We start from the raw sequence: 26,924 nt of genomic DNA on the forward strand, positions 1-26,924 counted from the left end.
TTCCAAGGGGTTTGGAGACTGGAGGGCAGACAGACATGTGATACAGCTCTTATATGAGGTGGTAAACATTTCACATAGGAATAGAATGGTTCTTAGGGGACATTAAACGTAGGTACCCAACCTGGGGCTTGGATGACAAAGAAAAGGCAAAACAAGGGGACAGAGCCGCTGTTTCCTTGAGTCTTGAGGTTGAGCAGACCACCAGGGGCACAGGAGGGAATGGCCAGGGTAGGTAAAGGAAGCAGTGTATGTGGACACGTGGAAGGATGAAGAGCCAGTGATTTATCTGTGAAACCTTATACGGTAGTTTCATTGCAGGTGCTCATGAGGACAGTTGCAGAAAATGAGACTAGAAAACTAAGCCAGAACCAAAGCAAAACATTTTTAGGGTCTTGAATAAGACTTATTTAGATAATAGATAATGGTCAACCCTCGACCGATCAAAGGTGATTTTGAAAGTGCAATCCACATAAACTTGCTGAGAAATTGGAAGTGGTACTGAGGTGGGTGGGGTTGTCTAGAAGTCTGCCTTGGACAACTATTAAAATCAGTCATTTATTTAAGTGTGGAATCTGTAAAACCACTAAGAGACCACTAATATTGAATAAAATATTATAAAAATGACTTTCTGTTTTTATCTTTTTTCCCCAGTGGGAGAGACTTCTGAGGTTTGCCCAGAAGCCACTGATTTTTTGTGCCATGACAACAAGTGTGTTGCATCTCACCTTGTCTGTGACTATAAACCGGACTGCTCCGATAGGTCTGATGAGGCTCACTGTGGTAAGTGGACTTGGCTGCTCTAATGAAGCCCATTAAGCACAGATTTGCATTTTATTAGGAAAGTAACATGTCGGCGTTGGTGACTGAGAGCACGTGTTCTTTTCATGCACTAGAGTAGATCTAAAGTAGCCGAAATGGTTTTTTTTTTCCTCCAACTTGTCTCTCCACATATCTAAATTTCAGCTCTCTAAACCATTTTACCCCCATACTAAACACTGCAGCGAATCTCGTCACAGAAATTTCTCAACATGTCATTGTGCAGAACTGTGTGTGGGGTCAGAATTTTAATTGCCAGAAACTGACCTAGCCATCTACATTTCTTCATTGCTTTTCATTTCCTTTTCCATTCCTTTTCCAAAAGATGGCTGATTTTATACATGAGGTTAAAAATGAGCACTTTAAATAAATACTAGTTTAATGATTCATTTTATCAATTACATTGCTCTGGGAAAAGAGGACTAGATTGGCCACATTGTTTTTGTTTTTGTTTTTTCAACTGAAGCTTTAATTCAAGTGATGTCTAAAAGTCATGTATAAAAGCAAGTACGTAATTTTAAAATGTGAGTATGTATTTAAATCCAAAGAAGTTTTTTTTCATATTTCTTACTGACGAGCGTTCGAATGGAATCTTGGTACCATACAGGCTACCTGTTGCAGTGTTTGCTGCATAGGAAACTACACTAAAAGTTAGGGGCCTATAAAAGTTTCATTTGGCTTTTAATTTTGTGGATCATTAACTGCGAAAAGAATCAGCAATGCCAATTGTCTCTGATTGACATGTCTTCAACTAGTATAGCTGAAACGGGAGAGTCACTTTAAAGATAGCTTTATCCCCTCCGTGTTTGGCACATTGGTTCTCTTTGGTCTCTCTGTTTGGTTTGACATGGCGTCTCATCCTCCAGGGTAATCAAATGTGGCTTGGGCTTTCCATAACATAGCTATCACAAGACAATCAGATATCTTGCATGGGACTGGCTTTTACCAGAGTAAAGGATCTCAAGAGCAAGCATTCTAGGGGCGCCTGGGTGGCTCAGTTGGTTGAGCGTCCAACTTCAGCTCAGCTCATGATCTCACGGTTGACAGGTTCTAGCCCCGCATCGGGCTCTGTGCTGACAGTTCACAGCCTGGCCTGCTTCAGATTCTGTGTCTCCCTCTCTCTCTGTCCCTCCCCTGCTCATGTTCTGTCTCTCTCTGTCTCAAAAATAAATAAACATTAAAAAAAAAATTTAAAAAAAGCAAGCATTCTAGGATCCAAAGGAAAAAAACAACAAGAATTCTTATGGCTTAGCCTTGGAAAGTCTAGAATGTCACTCTTGGTTCTTTCTAATGGTCATTCAAATTAAAAAGCCTAGCTTAGAGTCAAAGAGAGAAAGGGTTCAACTCCACCCCTGGGAAAATGTCATGCATGTATAGGAAGGGAGAACCACAGAAGTCATGTTTAAGTTTTTATTTTAAACTTAATTCGTTTTTATTCCTCAGCATCTTATAGTAATGATGCTTCTGAAGTGTTCATTTTCTCTTTGTTTTCATTTATTACATTTATTAAATTGTGGTAAAATATACATAATATAAAATTTACCATTTTAACCATTCTTAACTGTACAGTTCAGTGGCCGTACATGCATTTGCATTATTGTAGACTTCCCCACCATCCATTTCCAGAACTTCTTCATCTGGAAAAATCGAAACTCTATGCCCATTAAACAATAATCATCCATTTTCCCTCTCCCAGCCCCTGAAAGCCACCATTTTCTTTCCTGTTTCTATGCATTTGACAACTCTAGGTACTTTACACAGTATTTGGAATCATACAGTAATTGTCTTTCTGTGACTGGCTTATTTCATTTAGCATAAATTTCTCAACATTAATCCTATACTTTCATTTTAAAATCAAAATATAAAAGGGAGTGAAAATCATAGGCACTTCTTAAAATGGTACTGTCAGTGCCCCAGTACTATCATAATCTTGATTTTATAAACTATTATTTATTTCCCTTGTAATATATATGCAATCTCCAACAAAATTTATAATACATTGAAAAATACTTTCTAGTATTCTTTTTTTTTTTTAAGTTTTTACTTAAATTCCAGTTAGTTGTTCTTTCCAGCTGTTTTCCTTAGGTGCACCAAAAAATATTTTTTTGATCCTGACAGTAGAGAACTGATTCCAATGGTGCTCTGAAACAATGCTCCAAACCATTTGTGAAATCACTAATTTTCCACCGGGCCTAACAAGTAGAGTATTTAATAACCGCCAGCAAAACAAAGAAAGATTCTAAGGAAAAATACTTGGAACATTATGATATTGAAGTACATAATCCAGTGAGGAGAAAGGACAGCTCTCACATGCACATAGAAAAATAATTACTTAATTAAATAATTTAATTTAATTTAAAGAATTAAAAATTTTTCTTCCTCTCATTTTAAGAGAGGAATGTTTTGAAAACATTTACATACAGAATATATTCTTCCATTTATTCCTATTCCTAGTATGGGCTAGGAACAGCTTTCTAAACAACGAATGTATAAAAATGAATAAGACTTTGTGTAAACTTCAATAACCGTAGTAACGGTGGAGGGAAAAACCGGTGCGGGGGGGGCAGGGCAGGGGGAATATAGTAAAATATAGTGTTCTTTGTTTTTTTTATAGCTGGTAATAATTTTTAAAAATTCTTATTACTTTTGAAATGTAACAAGTGATAATAATAATAAGGTTATCATGGTTTATTTTGGAAGTATAGTTGCAGAATTACATGTGCCCATGCAATATAGGCTTATAAAACATAAATAGTTATTAGGTATTTTGGTTTTCAAATATGAATGTTGCTTTTTTTTCCTTGCCTTCACTCATTTTTCTTCTCGGACTGCTTTATGTGATTTTTATTTTTCCCACAGTTCTATGAGGTATTGATGTGAAACCATACAAAGGCAGTTTTGATTTTCAGAAACTGAGTCCGTTATGTTCTTATATTTGTTCGTGTTATCTACAGCTTTGGTGGACAACTGCAAGCTGTATTTGAATTTAATGAAATTAAAACAATATGTTGACAAATGAAATAGTCACTTTCCTAAAGACCTTTTGATAGACGTTGTTCACATCCACACACAGGGGTATACAGGTGACTTATTGATTCTGCAAATTGACTTCATTAGAATTTTATGTTGATAGTCTTTGGGATACATTGGATGCACCAGGGTTAGATTCCTGCAATCTGATAATCTATTGTGGATGATGAAATAAATGACAAAAATTTTTAAATGACCTTTGGAGAAATAGAAGGAAGAAATGGACCTTTGGTTTATTAAACTGAAGTCTTCATTTTGATCTTGACCCTCACATGCCGAATGATTATTTAAATTCTCAGAGATTCGTTTTCTCATCTTTATATTAGATATAATCACATCCAACCTATAGAGTGCTTTGAGAATTAAATGCCATAAAGAACATATTTGTTCAGTCTTCAAGGATTAATAATGTTGGCCTCTTCCATTTCATTATTTTTATATTCTCTTGAAACTTATCAGTCATAGTGTATATATTTCATGTACTTTATACTTATTCGAAGTTAAATGCAGCTGTTCCTCATGAGTAAATTTTTACTGCAGGTTATAAATAAAGATAAAATTTTCTTTTGCATCTCTAACTTCTGTTGCAAAAATGCACCATTTAGAAAAAATGAAATCACTTCTTTTTAAAATAAACAGTTGAGTTTAAAAATGTGCTCTTTTGGGGGCACCTGGGTGGCTCAGTCAGGTAAGTGTCTGACTTCAGCTCAGATCATGATCTCACAGCTCCTGAGTTCGAGCCCTTGTCAGGCTCTCTGCTGACAACTCAGAGCTTGGAGCCTGCTTCGGATTCTGTGACTCCCTCTCTGTCTCTGCCCCTCCCCTTCTCATGCTCTGTCTCTCTCTGTCTCTCAAAAACTAAATAAACATTAAAAAAATTGTTTAAAAAATGTGCTCTTTTCTTACATGGAAGGACATTGTCACCTAAAGCTTGTATTAAGTGTGCTTTGTATTCTAGGCTAGGGATGTGCAAGGTGTGGGTGAAAACATTCTCGCCTGACTTTACAACAGTCACAAACATCATTATCCAGTCAGATCCTTCTTTCCCACTGAACCGAGACTCTTCGAGATTCTTATCAATGTAGTGCTCTATGAAGCAATTTCACACTGAGGAGAAAGTATTAAATATTCAAGTATGATGCATTATGGTATAGCAAAATAAGGCAAATATGTGGATATGAGTAATGAAAAATAATCAATTACAGGGCCAGCTCTTAAAAAATATAAATTGACCAAAATTTACACTAACCATACAACCATGTGGCTGAATACCCTCCCACTGAGAAAATGCCAGTAGTTTAAATGTTGTTAGTAATGCTTTGAATCTATTCGAGGAATCATGACAAAGGTCACAATTTAGAAAATATTTTTTTCTAAAACAATAACCATTAAAAAAATACTGACCACATAATCATCACCAAGTAATATTACAGAGTTCCTTGTGTCATCTATCATTTAATAGTTCTATATGAAAGCACTTATGGTTGTAACAGGGTTAAGTAGTAATACCACTCACATAGAAATGTTTATAGTAATTCAATGGTAAACAATTACAATGACGATCTACAATGAAGAAGTAATGAATTTCCAAATGAATACTAATGACTATAGTTGCTGTTAAGCGCCATAAACCACACATGTACACATAATATAAGAGAACTGAAATGTCTGAAAAGGAAAGATAAGACATAAATCGAGCATTCAAAGGTGAGTAGGATTTGCTAGGTGGAATGGAAAAGATACATTAATTAATATGCTTGTAGCAGAAATTTCAACCTCAACAAGTTTAGACATCATGGTAGTTCCTATTAGTTGCCTAGCACCCCTTTTTGTTTCTTAAAAACAGAACTCTGGTTTTATTTGGGGCAGCATTGTGACCAAATACAAATGCCATCTTTTCCAGACTTCCCTACAGCCATCAGAGGCTAATGAGATATACATAGAAATTTTGAGAAGGTATCCCTTTTAGAAAGAAAAGCCCCAGGATAGTTAAAAACAAAAAGGCTTTTCTCCTTTCCCTTTCCTTCCTTCCTTCCTTCCTTCCTTCCTTCCTTCCTTCCTTCCTTCCTTCCTTCCTTCCTTCCTTCCTTCCTTCTTTCCTTCCTTCCTTCTTTCCATCTTCCTTCCTTCCTTCCTTCCTTCCTTCCTTCCTTCCTTCCTCCCTCCCTCCCTCCCTCCCTCCCTCCCTCCCTCCCTTCCTTCCTCCCTCCCTCCCTCCCTCCCTTCCTCCTTTCCTTCCTCCCTTCCTCCTTTCCTTCCTCCCTTCCATCCTTCTTCCTTCCTTCCTTCCTTCCATCCTTCTTCCTTCCTTCCTTCCTCCCTCCCTTCCTTCCTCCCTTCCTTCCTTCCTCCCTCCCTCCCTCCCTTCCTTCCTTCCTTCCTTCCTTCCTCCCTCCCTCCCTCCCTCCCTCCCTTCCTCCCTTCCTCCCTTCCTCCCTTCCTTCCTTCCTTCCTTCCTTCCATCTTCCTTCCTTCCTTCCTTCCTTCCTTCCTTCCTTCCTTCCTTCCTTCCTTCCTTCTTCCTTCCTTCCTTCCTCCCTCCCTCCCTCCCTCCCTTCCTCCTTTCCTTCCTCCCTTCCTTCCTTCCATCCTTCTTCCTTCCTTCCTTCCTTCCTTCCTTCCTTCCTTCCTTCCTCCCTCCCTCCCTCCCTCCCTCCCTCCCTCCCTTCCTTCCTCCCTTCCTTCCATCCTTCTTCCTTCCTTCCTTCCTTCCTTCCTTCCTTCCTTCCTTCCTTCCTTCTTTCCTTCCTTCCTTCTTTCCATCTTCCTTCCTTCCTTCCTTCCTTCCTTCCTTCCTTCCTTCCTTCCTTCCTTCCTTCCTTCCTTCCTAAGAGAATGAGCAGGGATGGAAGCACAGACAGAGAGGGAATCAGTCTTAAGCAGGATCCACACACAGTGCTGAGCCCGATGTAGGACTCAACCCACGACCCTGGAATCATGACCTGAGTGGAATTCAAGAGTCAAATGCTCAACCAACTAAGTCACCCAGATACCCCTCCTCTTCCCACTTCTTTTAATGCCTTTAATATATGTGATACTGGTAAGAACAACAGTCATGCAACGATGAAGAGCCTGAGGATGACGAGGTGACAGAAAAGATGGAAAATATATGCTTTACAACCACACAGTTGAACCACAATGCCATGCTTACACGGACAACTTCCTGACTCATTTTTAATTGAGATGAATTAATTCCTGTGTGTTTTAGCTACTATTACTTGGGTTTAGTAGTACACTTATTAATTGGAACCAACTGCATTTTTGATTGATATAATAAGGAAAATGTGTTATCTCAAATAGCAAGAAGTGAAAAGCAAGGAGCCTTAAAGTTGGTGAATGCAACAACTTTTCTTATCAAAATATTCGAACTATATGGACTCCTTCCTTCTTTTTCCTTGCCATCTTCATATAACTGACTTTTTAATCAAGTCAGCTATCCATATAATCTCTTCAGTCCCAAGGATCACATGTTTACAGGGATATCTTCAGAAAGGATAAACAGATTTTCTTTCTTTTGATTTGTTCTTAAGAACAAGGCAAACTTTTCCTAGGTCCCTTTTTCACAATATGGCTCATTGTCTAGAATTGTATCCCAAGACTATGGCTAAACTAATCAATACAAGGAAAGAAGAGAACATTGCACCTCACAATTGCTTAAATAAATTATAAGTCATCTCTAGATATCTGAGTGAATGAAGATGAATAGTCAAATACAATGGCAGTCTGTCCTCTACAAGAGAGGGAAGAAATGACTGATAAATGAGCATCCCACTGTGAGAGAAACATTCGTAAAAGAGAGAAAAGTAGTCCTAAACATAAAAGTTGAAAAAAAAATCTGTTTTTATTTAAGAGACAATTTTATAAAAAAATTTATCTGGCATAGAGGCAATTTTGAGATTGAGTTTCAAGAACACTTTGCATCATAGGAAAGGTTGTTGTATGCAAGGCGAGGGGTTTAAGAGAGTATATTCAACCAATGTGAAAAACTGGATATTTTGAGCAATGGAAATAACACAAGAGCTTTCTTAGAGATAACTAATGTGGTTCGGATTTGTAAAGTTGATATGATGAAGGCTATACTGAAAAAAAAAGGTAGACTCTTAAAATAAACCAGGGGCTTGAACCAATGGAACTGTAATAGGGGTTATGAACTTCAAGGAAAAGAGTGAGTTAAGTTCTCGAAGGGAGAACCTGCAAGTTCTGATAGATTGGACATGGAAATGAGGAAAGCAGAATCAAAGATAGCTCCAAAGTTAACATCTTTAAAAAGAGAGAGAAGATTCATGCTCTGAAATTAAGCAATAATCTCAAAGAGAAGAACTAATTTCGAGAGGTGAGTGATGAGTTCACTTTAGGCTTTTTGGTTTTGAGATGACAGTTGTAGATTCCAAGTGGAATATTCAGCCCACATTTGAAGATAAACATCTCCATTTCATCCTGGCTGCAGATTTGTAGGCTATCTGCATGAAAGTGTGAAGGACCATGGGCCAGGGTGAGTGAAGCTATCTATACAGAGTGAGAAATTTAGGCATGTAAAATTAAATCAAGAGGGGCACCTGGCTATGTCTGCAAGTTATAAGACAGGAATTGGTAGAAAATATGAGATTGAAGGGCCTGGAAAAGTTTTCTAACTGAAATCAATGAAGCTGTGGAATGCTAATAGCAGTGTTCGGTAAGGTGTTGAGATCATAAACTGAGATTAGCTCTAGAAAAGAGAAAGGAAAATGACATAATTTGAGGTAGAGAGAATGAAATATAAGAGACATTTTATCTTGATTGTATAGATCTCTTTAGAGTCATGCATAAAGTCATATATTAGACAAGGTGGGACAGAAGGTTCAAGAGTGGTTACAGAGATTCAAAAAGGATATAGAATAATCATTGTAGGTCGTATGTGTTAGGGAGTCAGTTACATAGAAATGCAATGGTGCAGAAGCTGTATGTGACATCATTCTAAAGAACACATATGGCTGTTTTTTGTACTTATATTGGCATATTCGGCATGTTTGTGGTTGTGTTAGCTAAACAGCTGGAGAATTGGATTTCTTTTAGCCATATTGTATAGCATAATTAAACCTATTTTTTCACAATACTGGAATGATAAACATAAAAAGGGGATATAGAGAGCCCATAAATAAGAATATAGAATTAAATACGTTATATGTCATGTAGAATGAATGAAAGAAATGTACATAATTAAAAATGATTCTAGAATTTAGGGATAAAATGCAATCATGCCTGAGAAGTAAAAATATGGATATTTAGTGAAATATTTTCAGGGATCCAGAAAATTTTCCGAAGAAATATTAAAGCTTTGTTTGCTATATGTTTGGCATCCATTTGAGCAGCAAGTTCTTCTGATGAAGTTTCTATATGCTAGTATTAATTTTATGTTAAGAAGAAGTTATGAAGAGAAACCCTCCAGAGAAGAAATATTAAAAGTAACTCAAACTTCATCTTTCTAAAAAGGAAGGAAAAAATCAATGACAATCTCAATAGATTCATACTGATTAAATAACCCAATCATTCTGTCTGTACAACAGTTTTACAGTGAATGCTCAAAAATAATAACTGTTGTGCAAGGAAAAGAAGAAAAAAATAAAGAAAAATGAAAGTATATATCACCATGTTATGATGGTACTTTTCATAGATGACTAGGTAGTAGACATTCAGTTATTAAATAGTAATTTTTCTCATTGTAAATAACTTAATTTTTAATGAGTTATCAATCAACACTTAGAAGAGAACTTTTTTCAGTATTTCGTGACTAGCTCTGAAATGTATATGGATGATTGGTATGGTATGCCGAGAGCATTTGTGTCCTCTGCAGTTTACTGCTTCTCCAAAGGCACCTTTTCTTTAGTTAATGACTTTGCCCCTCTAATGGTCTGTGCTGTTCAAACACCAGAGTAAACAGAGGGACTGAATTAAACATCTAGACAACTGGAGCTGTTGATCTATTTGACCTGACTTATCTGTATTATCATAATATTATGTTCATTGCTCATGTGTAGACACAGTTTTATCAATCATCTATAATATTATTAGTCAACCCATAGAACTCCTTCATGGATAAATGACAGTATTCATGTACTACTTCTAGACTTTGTGATAAAAAAAGAAAAAAACTCCTACAGTGTACAATTGATATTACCAATGGGTGCAAATGTCCTGGTTCTTTACATTTATTAATAAATAATTAAAATATGCAAGTATTAATTTTAAATAATCACAAGTGTAGTGTAATAAAGTGTATAATATATATTTTCAGAACATTCTGTTAATATTTTCATTTCCTTAGGCCAGTATACGAGCACAATGGGAAGTTGTAATTTTGAAACAACTTCGGGAAACTGGACCACAGCCTGCAGTCTTATTCAGGACTCTCAAGATGACTTAGACTGGGCCATTGGCAGTAGAATTCCTGCAGAGGCATTGAGTCCAGACTTTGATCACACACCAGGTAAGTCTACCAGAGACACACAGGCCAAATAATCCACTCATGGAAATCTGTATTAACGATTTGGATGAGTATCAGAGAATATTCCTTATGTCTGTGTGTGGGTAGAACTCATGAAAAGAAAGTTAGTCCTTGTTTTTAAACTCTGGATTATTGAATAGACTCAGAACTGACATTGCCACACCAAGGAAATCCATGACTCATGTTTTAAGAGCCTCAAAGATTTTATTTACTATCCCATAAAGGTGGAGTCAAAAAGCGTCCAGTGGGGGCAGGAACAAGTAGGGGCATTCAGATTAATGCATATAATAGGCAAAGATGTACAATTAGCAGTAATAAGGGTTCTCATGCTGATGATGCAGCCACCAATTCTGTTTCAGTCCCTCTGAAATGTAGGGGCAGAGACATAAAGTGATGATGGTAAGAATGAACATCAGCATACTTTTCACAAGTTTTGCCTCCTTCCTTGTGATTTGAGGTTAATGTAATCCTTCATGGTCTTATGGGTAATAGAGTCAGAGTGGAAGTCAGCTTTTATTCTTATTTACTTTTACCCTGAAGTCTTGTGTACTCTGCGATTTTCCCCCCTCAGGAATCTAACTTTTCTTAGGGGATAAACCTTTTCTAAATTCTCTTAAGGATAAAATCTAGCTCTTCTAGTGATAAAAAATGACCTTAGATATTTGCAACGGTTACTTTTCTGTGTCAACTTGGATGGTGTTTTTGGATGAGGTGAACATTTAAATTTTTTTTAACGTTTATTTATTTTTGAGACAGAGAGAGACAGAGCATGAACGGAGGAGGGTCAGAGAGAGAGGGAGACACAGAATCTGATACAGGCTCTAGGCTCTGAGCTGTCAGCACAGAGCCCGGTGCGGGGCTCAGACTCACGAACCGCGAAATCATGACCTGAGCCAAAGTCGGACGCTTAACCGACTGAGCTACCCAGGCACCCCGGATGAGGTGAACATTTAAATCAGTGAACTTTGAGTAGATCACCCTTCATAATGTGGGTGGGCCTCATCTAATCAGTTGAAGGCCTAAATAGAACATAAAAGACTGGCCTCCCTGAGCAGATGTAATTCCCCACAAGCCTGCCTTAAGATTTCATCTGACACATTGGCTTTCCTGAGTCTCCAGCCTGCCAGCCCACACTGCAGATTTGGGGCTTGCCAGCCTCTATAATTATGTGAGCCAATTTCTTATAGTAAATGTCTTTCTAGATTCATACATATTTTATCGGTTCTGCTTCTCCAGAGAACTCTACTTAATACAATATCAGTCAAAACAATTGAAGCATAGGTCCAATGAAAAAAGAACAAGGTTTTATGGAATTAATTAAAATGACTTTTCAAAGAAAAAGTATGGGTAATTGTCTCAGCCGTTTTATGGTAGTAAAAAGAGAAGAATACTTTTATTTCTATATTTGGGCAGCTTGAAAATAATATGACCTTCAATTACAGTGTAGCTGCCCTTGTTTTAAATTTAGTCCCTAATTCATATCCAAATTGAATATTCTTATTCCTTTTGACCTGCCAAGTTCTATTTACTCTTCCTCACCAAGTTTTTTCTTTCTTCCTTCCTTCCTTCCTTCCTTCCTTCCTTCCTTCCTTCCTTCCTTCCTTCCTTCCTTCCTTCCTTAAAAAGCATGAAGTTAGTATACACTAGATTATAAGTTAACAAACAGGACAGAAAATTAAGACACTGAGGTCAGTAATTAGGAGACTTTAATATATAACAAAGGTCAATTATGTGGGGTAAAAGATGTAATCTTTAGTATGGTTTTGGCATATCTGGTTATACAGCTGAAATAAAATGAAATTAAACCCCAGGTTTTCTTTTGTGTCTTTTATATACAGAAATGCATTCAGATGGATTAAAGGCTTAAATGCAGCAAATAAAAACAATAAAACTCTTGTAAGAAAACAGAGGGTAAACCTATATGCACTGTAAAGGCAGGATCTCACTTCTAAAAGCCCAGAAGCTACAAAAGAAAAGATGTACATATTTGATGGTATAAAATTATAGCTGTGGCCTAAAAATTCCATAAACAAAATCAACAGGCAAACGATAGTTTAGACAAAAAAAAAAAAATGGTGCCAATTACAAGTAGGATACATATGGATAACTTACAGACTTAACTACAGGTGTCAATTTCAACGACCAGAAAAGATTTGCATAACCGATACACAGATGATCAAATTGAAATAATCAACAACAATATTAAATGATGCCCGAGTCCACATGTCATCAGAAAAATTCAAATCAAAATAAGCAGCTGGGAAAGGTTTTCAAAAGCCATCAGCAGATGGTTGAGGAATGGAGAGTCAGTAGCTGGAGAAGGATACTCATACATAGTTATGGGGAAATGTCCTTTTGGAAAGCATTCTGGCCATACAGAAATAAAAAACCAACACATAAGCACCTGTGTATAATGATATTGACTTCAGCATTGTTTGTCATTAAAAATAATGGAAGGGGCACATGGGTGCCTCAGTGGGTTAAGTGTCCAACTCTTGGTTTCAGCTCAGGTCATGATCTTGCAGTTTCGTGATTTCAAGCCCTACATTGGGCTCTGTGCTGGCAGTGTGGAGCCTGCTTGGGATTCTCTCTCTCTCTCTCTCTCTCTCTCTCTCTCTCTCTCTAATAACTTTAAAAATTTTTAAAATAATGGGAAATAAAATGAATGTCCCTCATTCATACAATCAGTTATTTGTTCTCTTATTCATTTATTTGCCTATTGCATGCAAGGCACTGTTCTAGGTACTGGGGATACATTAGTGAATATAAAACACACCTTCCACAGTAGAGTTCCCATTCTAGAAGAAAGGAAGAGATCATTGAACATATATCATAAGTAAATAAATTATGTCCCCCATTAGAAGCTGAGTGGTAAAAGGAACAGACTAAGTAGGATTGAGTAGGCATACGGATAGTTGTGTGTGTTGCAGTAGATAGGCTGGCTAGATAGGTGGCAGTGAGAAGATGCCATTCAAAAAAGACTTGAAGGAGGTGACAAATGAGCTATTTGGATTCCTAAGGGAGGAGGATTACAGTCAGAGAGACAGCCAATGCCTAGTGCCCTGAGATCAGAATATGGTCTGCGGGTGTGCCCCATGGCCACGAGTGATGTTTTAGGTAATTTAATTAATTTTTGAGATGCTGCCCTATACACTACATAGTGTTTGGCAGTATTCCTGGCCTGTAGCCATTAGATACGACTAGCGTTCTTCTCTCTGGTATCAACAGCTCAAAATGTCTTTAGAAATTGGCAGCTATCTCCTGGGGACAACATTGCCCCCTGTTGGGAACTAGAGGAACAGCCTGGAGGCTCATGTAACTTGTTAAATCCAAGCATACAACATCATGCAGCCACTAAAAAGAGTGAGTTTAGCACTATACAGTTGATTTGTAGGGATTTACAAAACGTATTAAAGGCAAAAAGCAATATGCAAAATGATTATAGTATGATACAATTTTTTTCTAAAACAATGACTCATGGCCCCTTTATTTGTGCACGTGTATAATTCTACAGAGATATTTCTATGAATAACTAAGCATGAAGAGAAAGATTTTTTAAAAAGGATATATATATTATTAACTTGGATTACTTGGATGAGTGATAGGGTTGGAGTAGAGGAGAGGGAGAATAAGTCTAAAAAAAAAAAAAGAAAGAAAAGAAAACAGGAATTGCACCTCAAAAGAAAATCTAACATACATGATGGTAGCACCTACATGTGTCTGTGGAAAATTGTCATAGACTCTGGGTCTGGAGTTCTCTCTTGTCCGGCAAGAGAGCGGGACACAGGATTAAAAGTGCAAGAGAGGCTAACATCTGGGAGAAGATGAGAGCCCCGAATAAGCGTCCTTGTGCTGCTTTTATTAAGATCAGAAGGCTTACAAGCATGATGGGTGTGATGGGCATGCACAGAGAGACAATGAAACTGTAAACATTAACTCATGGCCATGAATATTAACTCATGGGCATGGGGAAAAGGGGGTTTGGAGATATGCGGTGTTAGGGGTTTGGGTCAATACAAAACAAGATTCTAGTGCTGGGTGGAAGGTTGTTTAAAGCAAACATGAGGCCCCACTTCTGATTACCTAAACTGGCCTAGGGAACAAGAAAGAGCCTGCTACCTGAGGGTCAACAAGGCATCTTTCTTTTGCTAATTAGCTCCCCTCTGGGAAACTTTGCCCTGCTATGGCCTTTGGCCTTTTTACCTGTTTACCTAATTTGGTCCTTCCTTCCTGTGAAAACAGCTTTCTGCTATTGTCCTATACCTTTGTCCTACACTGGAGGCCTTTGCCCCATTTACCTAACCTTATTTACCTAATCTTGTTTACCCAAACTTGGGTGTGTTCATCATATGCCTTTCTAATTCTTTATGCCTTGTTAACCCATCAGTGCCGGCTCAGGGAATTCCTAAGCTTGTTCCCCACAGAAAATGTGCTGGATATTTTTAATTTTACCACTTAAAAAACAATGAATGATCATCTTTTTTACTCTTTTAATATTTAGTTTTTCTTTATTATTTCTTTTCATCAATTTTACATTACTAGGTAATACATCTTTTTCTAAAATTTTAAACGTATAAATAAGTAGAAAAAAAAAAGTTGTCTAGTAATTCCAATAGGGCAATATAATCGTTTATAAGCTTTAGTTTGTGTATCTTGCCATTCTTTCTTAATATACATATTTTCAAATAAAAATAGGTTTCTACTAGATTCCGTGATTTGATAAATGTCTCATGAACAAGTTTATACATTATGAAATATTTTTAACATGATATTCTACTTTTGGGATATTGTGTAATTTATAAAGTGATCTAATGGTAAACTCTTAAATTATTTCCCAACACTTTCACTATAGTAAACATCACAACAGTGAATATACATTTAGATGAATATTTGTTTTTTTACTTTTATGATAGTTCTTGAGGATAAATACTTGTTTCTCTCCCATGAGAACTTATGAGAAAGAAGCCAATTTTCATTTTTGCAACCAAGATCTAGACAGTGTCATTTACATACAATGTCTGTGAGGTCTCTAGATAACAATATCTCCTTATCTTAAGACAGTATTTGACAATTACAGAGCATGGCTGCTAGTATAACACTTGCTAATGGCACAAAAGTATCCTAGGCTCAGTTTAGGAAAAGGTAATAATATAATCAGTGGACATGGGAAAAGTTCTGTGCATTGTTCAAAAGAAAAAAAAAAGACATAAGTGATCAGTTAATACCTTTTAATGGAATAATTAAAGACTATTGATGGCTATATTTTCTTTTTTGAACTTTTATAGCTTGTGTGAGTTCATTAGGGGCCACATGAAAAGTTTTGAATCTGGTCATTATGCAATATTGCACACAAGTAATGTTGTCCGCAGATAAAGAAAAGTAATCATTCTGACAGAATACTTTATTATCCCCCCCTGTTAATCAGTACTTGAGACAGGATATTTTTACAGAGCAGTCTCTTCAAAGCAGCCTGATTATATCATCCCTGATACACTAATACGGCTCACTGAACTTGTTTAGGCATCTCTGAAACAATGGGCTGCTAAATAAATTGTAGGGACATTAATTAATTTTGACCCTCTGGGAAAAACAAAATTCTTTATGAGAAGGCCAAACAGATTCAAAGGGCCTACAGTCTATTTCTAAACATCTCAACGTTGCTGTTAATTAAAACTGTATTTATGGATCTTTTCACTTATTGTTACCAAGATGAAGAATTAGATCCATAAGGAGGACACTTTCAATGCCCATCACGGGCCTCTTTATGAGTCTTTTTGGAGCCATTGCGGAAGCCGTGGAGAGAAACTACAGACATTAATCCACTCTCGTGCGCCCATGAATAGTGTTTAGGCTTAGTATATACGGGACTTAATGGCAAGAGTGACATTTGGGTGACATGAACTAATGAAGGTATAAAACAAAAGCTTCTGTCTCTTTTTTTCCCCCCTTTCTTCACTACTTTATTTTCTTTTTAATGGTATAATTGACCATATCCACAATTAAACTCTAAAATCTGGTAGGATAGGAGTCACATATTTTGCTCTTTTTATATTCCCTCCAGCATTTAAGACTGAAAATCACTTGATAAATACTTATGCAGGTCTCACGTTCCCTGTCTGTCTCTTTCTGTATTTATTAACAGCAATGTATTTCGGACTAATGAATGCAACAAGCATTTCCTGAGTGCCTGCTAAATACACAGCGCGTTGCTAACTGAGGGTATGAATTAACTAGATGTTTGTAAAGTAACTGGGATGAAATATGCTGGCTGATTATAGCCCACATGCAGTTACTATTGTGCAATTCAGTATTCACCACACAAGGTCAAAAAATACTCCAAAACAATCTTAGTGATACTAATGCTTTGATGTGTACAATAGCAGTTTAAAGTACTGAGTGTTCAACAAATATAACTTACTTGATACTTGGTTGACAGAGCCTTGGGGGCTAGACAGAGGATAATTGTACTTCCTTTTCAGTAGATGGTACAGGCATTATTATTATTCCTACAGATGACGAACAAGAAAAGCTAAATGACTTGTGTAAGCCTGTGTCACAAATAACAAAGCCAGAACTGAATCCCTGGTGTATGGAGCCTAATCCAAGGCCACTCCAGGACATCTGGTAGCATGCTTTGTCCTTAATGGGTATTAACGATTGTGTTGTTTACTGTAGTGAAAGTGTTAGGAAATAATTTAGGAGTTTACCATTACATGATGTTATAAATTATGATATATCAAGCTCTTGCTTGAATCTCCTTAATCTCTATATTTAGGGCCACTTAATCTCTATTTTGGTCTAGGTAATATTACCATCTCACTCTGGTCTCTGACAGAGTAGAGGGAGACCCTCATATTCATTTGCTTGGGATGGTTGGGGCTTGGTCAAGGATACAGAGTTAGGTATATAAAACCCAGCCTTTGTGGAGTGCCTGGGTTGCTCAGTCATTTGAGCCTCTGGTTCTTGCTTTTGGCTCAGGTCATGATCTCACTGCCTGTGGGATCGGCCCCACATTCAACTCTGTGCTGACAGCACAGAGCCTGCTTGGGATCCTCTCTCTCGCTTTCTCTCTCTCTCTCTCTCTCTTCCTGTCCCCTGCTTGTGTGTTTGTGCACTGTCTCTCTCTCTGTCATTCACAGTAAATAAAAAAATTTGTTAAAGCCAACCTTAATTCAATAGTTTACTAGACTCACTGATCTTACTCGCATACACTCATGTACACACACACACACACACACACACACACACACACACACGGTTATCAGTTATTATTAAAGAGACTATAAAATAACTGTACTGTATCACATTTTTTATTTTTTTTTTAAATTTTTTTTTTCAACGTTTTTATTTATTTTTGGGACAGAGAGAGACAGAGCATGAACGGGGGAGGGGCAGAGAGAGAGGGAGACACAGAATCAGAAACAGGCTCCAGGCTCTGAGCCATCAGCCCAGAGCCCGACGCGGGGCTTGAACTCACGGACCACGAGATGGTGACCTGGCTGAAGTCGGACGCTTAACCGACTACGCCACCCAGGCGCCCCTGTATCACATTTTTAAAATAACCACATTTAAAATCTAATTATTGGACCAGAAATTTTTGAGATATTCCAGGAAGAGACAGGCAAGATGGGATCAGGATGAATTGAGTAAAAACAGCAGAAATTCCAGCCCAGGGAAGCATGGTTCACTACACGTCTTTCCAGGGAAGCTACACAGATATTCTAAGATCGAAGTAAAGAATACTGTTCTGGACAGAATTGTGTTACCCCAAAATTCATATATTGAAGCCCCAACGCCCAATGTGACTACATTCTGAGATAGGGCAAGAAAGTAATTAAGGTTAAATGAGGTCTTAAGCATGGGTCCCTAATCCAATAGGACTAGTGTCCTTATAAAAAGAGTAAGGGGCACCAGGGATATGCACACACAGAGGAAAGACCATGTGAGGCTACGAGGAGGAGCCTCCAAGCCAGAGAGAGAAGCCTCAGGAAAATCCAACCCTCTAGCACGTCCATCTTGAATTTTAGCCTCCACCGCTGTGAGGAAATAACCTTCTGTTTTTTAAGCCACCCAGTTTGTGGCATTTTTGGGGGGGGGGCAGGCTGAAGTGACATACAAATACCAACAAAGGTGGTGAAGAGTTCTTCAGAGGAGCTCCCTGAAAACCAGCACTCAGGTCCCGTTGTGTGCCCCTCCCATGACCACAGAAGCGCTTTAACTCATAAAGTAAAATCAGATCACTGCCATCTAAAGATAATCGGACATGGGCCTAGGAAGAGATTATCATGATGTAATTACAACATAAAAAAGAGGCAAAGTCATGTTTGGATTTGCACAGGATCAACACTATAGGTTTTCAGGGGGAAATAAAGAAAGAGAACCTCATCCAAGAAGAAAAAATTGGGGCATCGCTGTTTGCCTGTCTGCTTGCTTACTAACTTACCCCTTAGTCCCCCCACCAAAGAACGTGGTTCTCAAATGTGGGTTCCTATCAGAACCATATGAAGAGTTAAAAAAAAAATACTAGTATCTGTATCTGTCCACAAAGATCCTGGTTAATTGGTTAGTATCATGGCCTAGGCATCAAGATTTTTAAGACTTAGTCACAAGATTTTAGTGTGTAGCTGAGGTCAGGAACTACTTCCCTACAGGAAAGCAGACACCCCCAGCCCACCTCTATAGCACCTGCTTTTCCTTGTCCCAAAGGAGAAGCCTTTCAGGAAAACAGTTCTGTATTAACAGCAGTGGAAATTCTTTCAAGTTACCTACATTAAGCAACAAAAGCCTTCATTCAGCACTTTCACTGAATAACCAAAACTCATCAGGCAATTAAAGACAAGCAGTATCATAAAAGAGAGAGATGAAAATGTGAAAAGAACAGTTATTCCCAGAGGAAATGGATGACTCAATGTAGTGGACATTTGTTATATTTTCTTCTTGCTTTCAGGGTTGTGAGTTCAAGCCCCACATTGGGCATAGAGCCTACTTAAAATAAAAAAATTTTAAATAATAAAATATGCATACTATGGACCAAAAATGTAATTATAAAAAGGAAACATAGTTATTTTTCAGTATAAGATGCTAGTTATGAAAAAAATAAGTCTAATCTTGTAGAACTATATACTGATTTACTTAAAGGAGATCTAATTTGGCATCCAGGATTACTTCAAAATTAGTGGTGTTGAGGGTATAGGTGGTAACATAGAGGAAGCAAGACAGACTGTGGGTTGAAATTACTGAAGCAAGGTCTTGAGTAGGTGGAAGTTCATTATAATATTTCTTCTACTTTGGTAGAAATTTGAGATTTTCCAGAAAAGATGTTTAAAAAAAAATTGTTCCCTCAAAATATGAATGTGACTTAACCAATTTGGCAATAGGTTTCATATTAAAAAAATAAAACGTCAAAATATGAAAAAATGAATAGATATGTAAAAAAATAAATAAAGTGAGAGATACTGATAGTATGACATCTAGAAATAAGAACTGGGTAGTAGGAAAACACCAAAGGAGCTGGAAACAGGTAGAAGGGAAGACACAGAAATGATAATAATAAAACTAATCTTTTCCCTAGATCTTCAAATTATACTGAGATCAAAGACTGTAATTTGTAAATCCTTCTTTTATCTAATCCTTCAGTAATACATTGGACTTTATTATGATACCAGGTCGGAACAGATTTCTGTTTAAAATTGGATGTTTTTTGGATACTCCAAGGGGAGTTAATTACTAATGTACCGTAATAATAATAATCACATTAAAGTCTGAGAAGAGTATTAAGAGGAAATGTGATTTGTGTGATGCTTCAGCCACCACTTTAAAAATACATGTGACTAAATGGAAAACAAAATGATATGCATTGGCATGGTGAAAAAGTGGCTTTTTTCCCCCATTCATTCATTTAACAAATAATCGTTGAGTCCATTTTTTGTCAGCCACTGTTGTAGGTACTTAGAATACATGTAGGTCAAATCAGAGAATGATCTCTGCCATCACATGGCTAACATTGTAGCAGAGGGATAGAAAATCAATACCAAGCATTATAAATAAATTATATAATATATATTAATATATAATACTTAAATATGTATTAATCACATTAATATCAATTAATATATTAATTATATTAATAGATGTTAATTAATTATATTAATTAATTACATTGTGTTATAATCAATATAATTATATCATATTATAATGTATTATATTAATTAAATATATTAATTATATTAATATGTTTATATTACATTAGTTATATTAATGTATTCATATTATATTAATTATATTATATTGTTATGTTAATATTATATTAATATATTATATTAATATATAATATTATATTAATATATGTTAATTAATTTATATAATATATATATAATAATTTGTTGGAAGTTGATAAATGCCATGGGGGGAAAATGGAAAAAGTAGAGTGGTAAAAGAAGAATCGATCAGGAGCCAGAGACTGGGGGGGGGGGGGGTCGGTGCGTGGCTTAGGAGTTTTGGGCTTGGGGGAAGGGCAGGTAAATTAAAGGAATGTTCATGTGGAGCCCCTGGAATGAAGGGGCCTGCATTACTGCTTTCAGTTTTATAAAGGGTTGAATGGATGTTGAATAGTTGCTCTTTTTATCCATTCATTCCAATCCAAGCAAAATAATTTTTTTAAACAAAATGAGGAGAAATTTCAAAAGGATGTAGAAAAAGGGTATTAAAATCAGTTAAATGTCTCCTAAAAGTCAGGCAGTGTAAAAGAAGATAGGCATGTTGTCTGATTTAATATTTTTAAAATATTGTGACGTGGAAGATATAAATTCTTAGAAAGATTTAAAAAGCTGATCAAGTCCATGGGCGTGACTGAGCAGGGGGACTTGAATATTAAACTCTCTGACTCAAAAGACTTTTCTTCTATTGCCTACACTGTCCAGTATGATAGCCACTAGCCACACAAACTGTTGAGCCCTTGAGCTGTGGCTGGTCCAAATTGAGATGTGCTATAAGAGTAAAACACACATTGGACTTCAAAGATGGAGTACAAAAAAACAACATAAAAATATATCAATATTTTTTTGTATATTCATCATTATATATTGAAATCACACTTTGGATACATTGGGTTATATAAAATATATTACTAAAATGTCACCTATTTCTTTTACTCTTACTTTTTTTAATTTTTTAAATGTTTATTTAGTTCTGAGAGAGAGAGAGAAAGAGAGTGCAAGTGGGGGAGGGGCAAGAGAGAGGGAGACAGAATCCAAAGCAGGCTCAAGGCTTTGAGCTGTCAGCACAGATCCCCATGCAGGGCTCAAACTCATGGACCCTGAGATCATGACCTGAGCTGAAGTCAGACGTTTTACCAACTGAGCCACCCAGGAGCCCCTCTTTTTACTCTCTTTAATGTGGCTACTAAAAATTCTAAGACTCCATATATGGCTCACAGTAGGTTTCTATTGGACAGCCCTGTTCTGTAGTACACACACATAGGGAACACTTTCTTGTATACAAAGTGACTAAAACACTAGCCTCGACTAAAGAAATACTGGAAAGTACACGTCTCTGGATATCTTTGAAGATGGGCAATCTCTCGTTTATGAATTCACACTCTGCCAGCTAAGACCTGCAAAGATGATCTATTCAGCTTCCAAGCTCCTTTAAGAGGAAGCTGCTTATAAAGCAAAGTGGTGTAATTATAATAATTTAGTCCAATATATTATCTTCAGAATATTTCATTATGTATATTAACAGAGTACATCCATTAAACAGTGACACAGTCTTCTTATGATATCAGCAATTTCCACGTCCAAAAATAATGGTTTTGGCATTATTGCTCAAATATGATACTACCTTGTTCCATAATTTTCAGGTTCATTATTTCATCGTTTTATAAGTATCTGGGCATTATAGTTTCTCTAAAAGGAATTTACCAAATTCATATTTATTTATAGACTTTATTTCTCAGTAAAATAATGAACCATTAAACTTATTCATTTCTATCTTCTCAAAAACTTTTCTCTTTGTATTAACTCCTTTTTTTCTAAGTGTTCTCAAACTGCCTCTCTATTACCATATCATACTTTTTGCTTTCAAGCATCACAATTCTCTTACCTTGAAAAAAAAAAAAAAAACCAAAAAACTAATCTCTTAACTTCACTTTAAAGTACTATTGTTTTGTTTTTGTTTTTTTTTTTTTCTCATATCTCAAATTGCCTTTCCCCACACATTTATTTATATTCTATACCAACTTACATCTTTGGTTCCCTAAAATCTGTTTTCTACAAAAATTATTTTCTCAGCAAATAATTATTGGCCACCCCCTCTTGATCACTGATCCGAACACTGTAGTGAGGTGTGTTTCCCAAATATAGACCCAGGTCTCATGGAGCTTATGTCCTAGCTTCTTTGAAGACTTCATGATTTTATAACCATACTGACCTGATTCTTCTCATGTTGCACTTTATATTACTGATAAAGCACACCTTCTTGAAGTTTCCACCTGCAGTGGACTGTGATGTGTATTTCCTAATGTTACGTATGTCTTTGATGCTTTCTCTTCTTCCTTCCAAAACCTAAATGTGAGTCTAACTCTGTATTCTGACTTTTACTTTTTATACCTCTTCCTATACTTTTTGCTGGCTCAGAGTTTTTATTCTTTCCATGCTCAAAATTTGCAAATTTCTGCCTGCCTCTAGTCTCTATTTCCATGTTCGGCTCTCACGTTTTCAGTTGTCAGCTGGATGATTTCTGACGTCTCCAAGTCCCATATCCAAACTCAAACTTACCTTCCTTTAAGAAAGAATCGCCTCCTCCTGCTCCTAATATATCTGTGATTGACATTGTTATTGTTTAACACAATTCTTCCTCATTTTCACGTTCATTCAGCTCTTTATTCTCAATTTACGTGTTTTTACTTCTCTGCATTTTCACTTCTATCATCTTAAGTCACTCTTGGGCTATTGCAAATGTCAAAGAAACTCATCTCCAATGCAAATACTCTCCTAAACCAGGCCACTCTTCACACAGATGCAGAATTAATACTCTTGAATGGTGACTCCTGATCCTGCAAATGATCAGAAGCCCTTCATTGACTTTTAGGGCATCATTAAGGGCTTTCCAAGTTCTTCCCCAAGTTGAATTTCTGATTTGTATTCTCCCACAAACTCTGTGTTCTTGTTCCTCAGATGTGTTCTGGGTGTTATAAATGTCAGTTTTCGGTCATATCATTGTTTTAGCATGACTTGTAATTTGTGGTTGATAGTGGATGCAATGTGCCAGGTAAAGGGAACTAAGGTAAACAGGCCTACTTTGTGAACTTTTCTGTTTAAGGAAGTAAGGTCATGTTTACTATATTCTGTTTACACTATTACTGCAGAAGTCAGAAAGTATAACGTCCTCTGACATCCTGGTTCCTCTGGCATCTCCCTTGTGTTTTGGTTTCCCTAGCAACTTCTATTTCTTTTTATTTTCTTTTATTTATTTTAGAGAGAGAGAGTGTGTGTGCGCGTGCACAAGCAGTGGGGGGAGGCAGAGGGAGAGAGAATCTTCTTTTTTTAATTTTTTTGTGTTTTTTTTTTGGCGGGGGGAGGGGCAGAGAGATAGGGAGACAGATAATCTGAAGCAGGTTCCAGGCTCTGAGCTGTCAGCACAGAGCCCAACCCAGGGATCTAACTCATGAACTGTAAGATCATGACCTGGGCCTAAGTTGGATGCTTAACCGACTGAGCCACCCAGGGACCCCAAGAGAGAGAGAGTCTTAAGCAGGCTCCATGCTCAGTGTGGAGCCCAACACAGGATCTTACAATCCTGGGATTTTGACCTAAGCCAAAATCAAGAGTCAGATAGATACTCAACCAACTGAGCCACCCAGGTGCCCCTCCCTAGCAACTTCTTCTTAAATAAGGCTAGAGAGGGGTGCCAGCATGGCTCAGTAAGTTAAGCAGCTGGTGGACTCTTGATTTCAGCTCAGGTCATGACCTCAGGGTTTGTGGGTTCAAGCCCCGCATTGGGCTCTGTGCTGACAGTGCAGAGCCTGCTTGGAATTCTCTCTCTCCCATCTCTCTTTCTGCTCCTACACCACTTGCTCTCTTTCTCAAAATAAATAAATAAACTTAATTAAAATAAAAAATAAGGCCTGGGAGATGGAGTTATTTCCATTGCAGCCCCCTGCTAATATATAGGATCCTATTGACGCGGTGGTAAAGACTAGAGGCCGTGAGTGGAAAGGTCATCGGAATGGAAGCCTTTCAGGATTCTATGTTCTTTCAGTCTTCCAGTGAACTTGTGCTCTCTCATTGGGACCTTCACAAGTGTTTCCCAGTTCTCCTGCCCTCTTAGGTAAGATAGGAAGCCTAGACCTTTTTTTTATTTAAAAAAAAAAAATATTTTTTTAATGTTTATTCTTGAGGGAGAGAGAAAATGGAGGAGGGGCAGAGAGAGGGCGAGACACAGAATCTGAAGCAGGCTCCAGGCTCTGAGGTGTCAGCCTGATGCGGGGCTTGAACTCATGAGCCATGAGATCATGACCTGAAGTCAGACACTGAACCAACTGAGCCACCCAGGTGCTCTGCAGACCATTTTAAGAAAAATAGACACATGTCAAAATGGCTACTTTTCCCCTCCCCACGGGAAGGAAACAGAGGGGATTTTTACAGTCTTCACTGTGGGAATTTGGTAGGGCTTGTGGAGATAACACTTTGGAGATGCCCTTTAGACTCATCCCCAGGGAGTTCTTATCTCTCAAGCTTTTCCACAATAAGCCTCCAGCAATTTCTTAATTACAGGTTAAGTTTCCCTCACCCAGGGCTGGCTGGCTCCATTAGTGGTTCCTGCTCCTGTGGTTTTGCTGCACTAAATTCTGATTCTCTGTATCTGCCTTTCTGTCTCCAGTGGTTTTCCCTGTGATGTCGACTCTAATTCTCTGCTAGATCTAAGAAGAGTTTTTAATTTTTATTTTGTCTGGCTTTTTTGTTGTTGTGAAGATGAGACTGTGCTGCCTAAGCTTCTTACATGCTACAGTGGAAACCAGAAGTATCCTCTTACTCATTTTTTTTTTAAGAATGAACTTCTGCCACTCTCTACTGTTTTCTTTGCCTATTACAATCTCCATTATATTCTTTAACATGTTAATAAAATGACATGTCTTCTGTAAAGTCTATTCTGAGTCTCCCAATTTAAGCCATCTTTTACCAGTTGAACTACATGGCATTTACAATCTACATCAACATTTAGTATTACAGGCTCACAATAAACCCAGTGAGCTGTTTTATAATAATAATAATTATTATTATTATTATTATTATTATCATCATCATCCTACCTGATAGATGATGAATATGAGACATAGTGGGAATTCAATGATTTTCCCAAAGTCACAAGGCTTGCAAGTATCAGAGTTTGGATTTGAACCCAGATAGTCTGACCCAGAATTTGTCTTCTGAATACTACCTGCTGCTAGCTTTTTTGTTGTTGTTAGATTCTTTCGGGTGTGTTTCATATTTTCCCAGCTATAACTTGTCCATATCCTTAACATCCAAATACAGGACTTGGTGCCTTCTCTGTAGTAGTTATCCAATCAATAACTTGGGATGGGTTATCTTTCTTGTACTACTAGAATCATCTTTATAGCCATTTTCTGAATTTCCCAGGAGAGTAGCACTAATTTGCACCTTTGGCCTAAGCACTTTACATGTAGTGTATCACATATAAACCCCATGAGGTCAAGTATCTCCTTCTTATAATAATCTCTTTTTGCTTCTCAGTCTGAGAGAATTTACATAGGTTGCCTAAGGTCACATACCTAATAAGCGGTGTAGTCAGGATTTGAATGGAAACCTTCAGCTAAAGTGCCTGCAAGCTTAACCATTGGACAACACCGTCCACAGTTTCTGCTCCTTACATATTCATTAAAATAACCGACAATACTGTTTTCTGTTTCAATGAAAATAAATCTTCCTCTGTTCTCATATGCTTTTCATGCTCTTTCGGGTAAAATGGCTCTGAAATCGAAAAATGGCAAAACTCATACCATTTCTCAATTACCTAAAGGGATTATATTATGCTTTATTAATTCTGCCTTTCTACATGACTAGGAAACAAGTTTTCTTTTTAATCTCAATTTGGCAAATAAAATCAAGTTACATAAATGCTATTAAGCAAATGCACGTTTCTAAAGGCATCTTGACAAGACCGTGATATATAAAGAGGTTCTTCAGGGTTCTTTCATTATGAACATTAAGAGATTCAGAATCCTTTGTCTCTACCTCGACTTATAGGAAGTGCCAACTAATTCGATTCATATAGCACCTTCATGTGATTGAGGTATTCTTGCTGCTGAGCAAATTAAAAGCTTTCACCATAAGATGGATATATCCCATTTTGGCGTGTCTCAACTATAAGCTTCATTTTTATATCAGATCAGTGATTACTTGAGAGGGGACAGTTTATAGAACCAAAATTTGGTGAATGGTATTAAAATGCTACATCCCTGTGAAAAGTATTTTTTTTAAATAGTTGATAATTACTCTCAACAGAGAGTGATGCCTGAAAAATAAACTGTTAGAAAAGGTAGAAATAAAGAAATGCCAAATCTATTCATTATACAGCTTTT

The 26,924-nt window shown here is 37.1% G+C and overlaps 1 protein-coding gene across 1 annotated transcript in view; it reads left to right on the forward strand.

Moving 5' to 3' along the window:
• MALRD1 (MAM and LDL receptor class A domain containing 1) overlaps nt 1–26,924 on the forward strand; it is a 768,730-nt gene that overhangs the window by 532,152 nt on the left and 209,654 nt on the right. Inside the window, exons 31-32 of the mRNA XM_045062650.1 lie at nt 652–780; nt 10,148–10,309. Of these exons, the coding sequence (XP_044918585.1) occupies nt 652–780; nt 10,148–10,309 (291 nt within the window). The remainder of the gene's footprint in view (nt 1–651; nt 781–10,147; nt 10,310–26,924) is intronic.

This window comes from Felis catus, chromosome B4 (genome assembly GCF_018350175.1).
Source record: "Felis catus isolate Fca126 chromosome B4, F.catus_Fca126_mat1.0, whole genome shotgun sequence".
NCBI lineage: Eukaryota > Metazoa > Chordata > Mammalia > Carnivora > Felidae > Felis > Felis catus.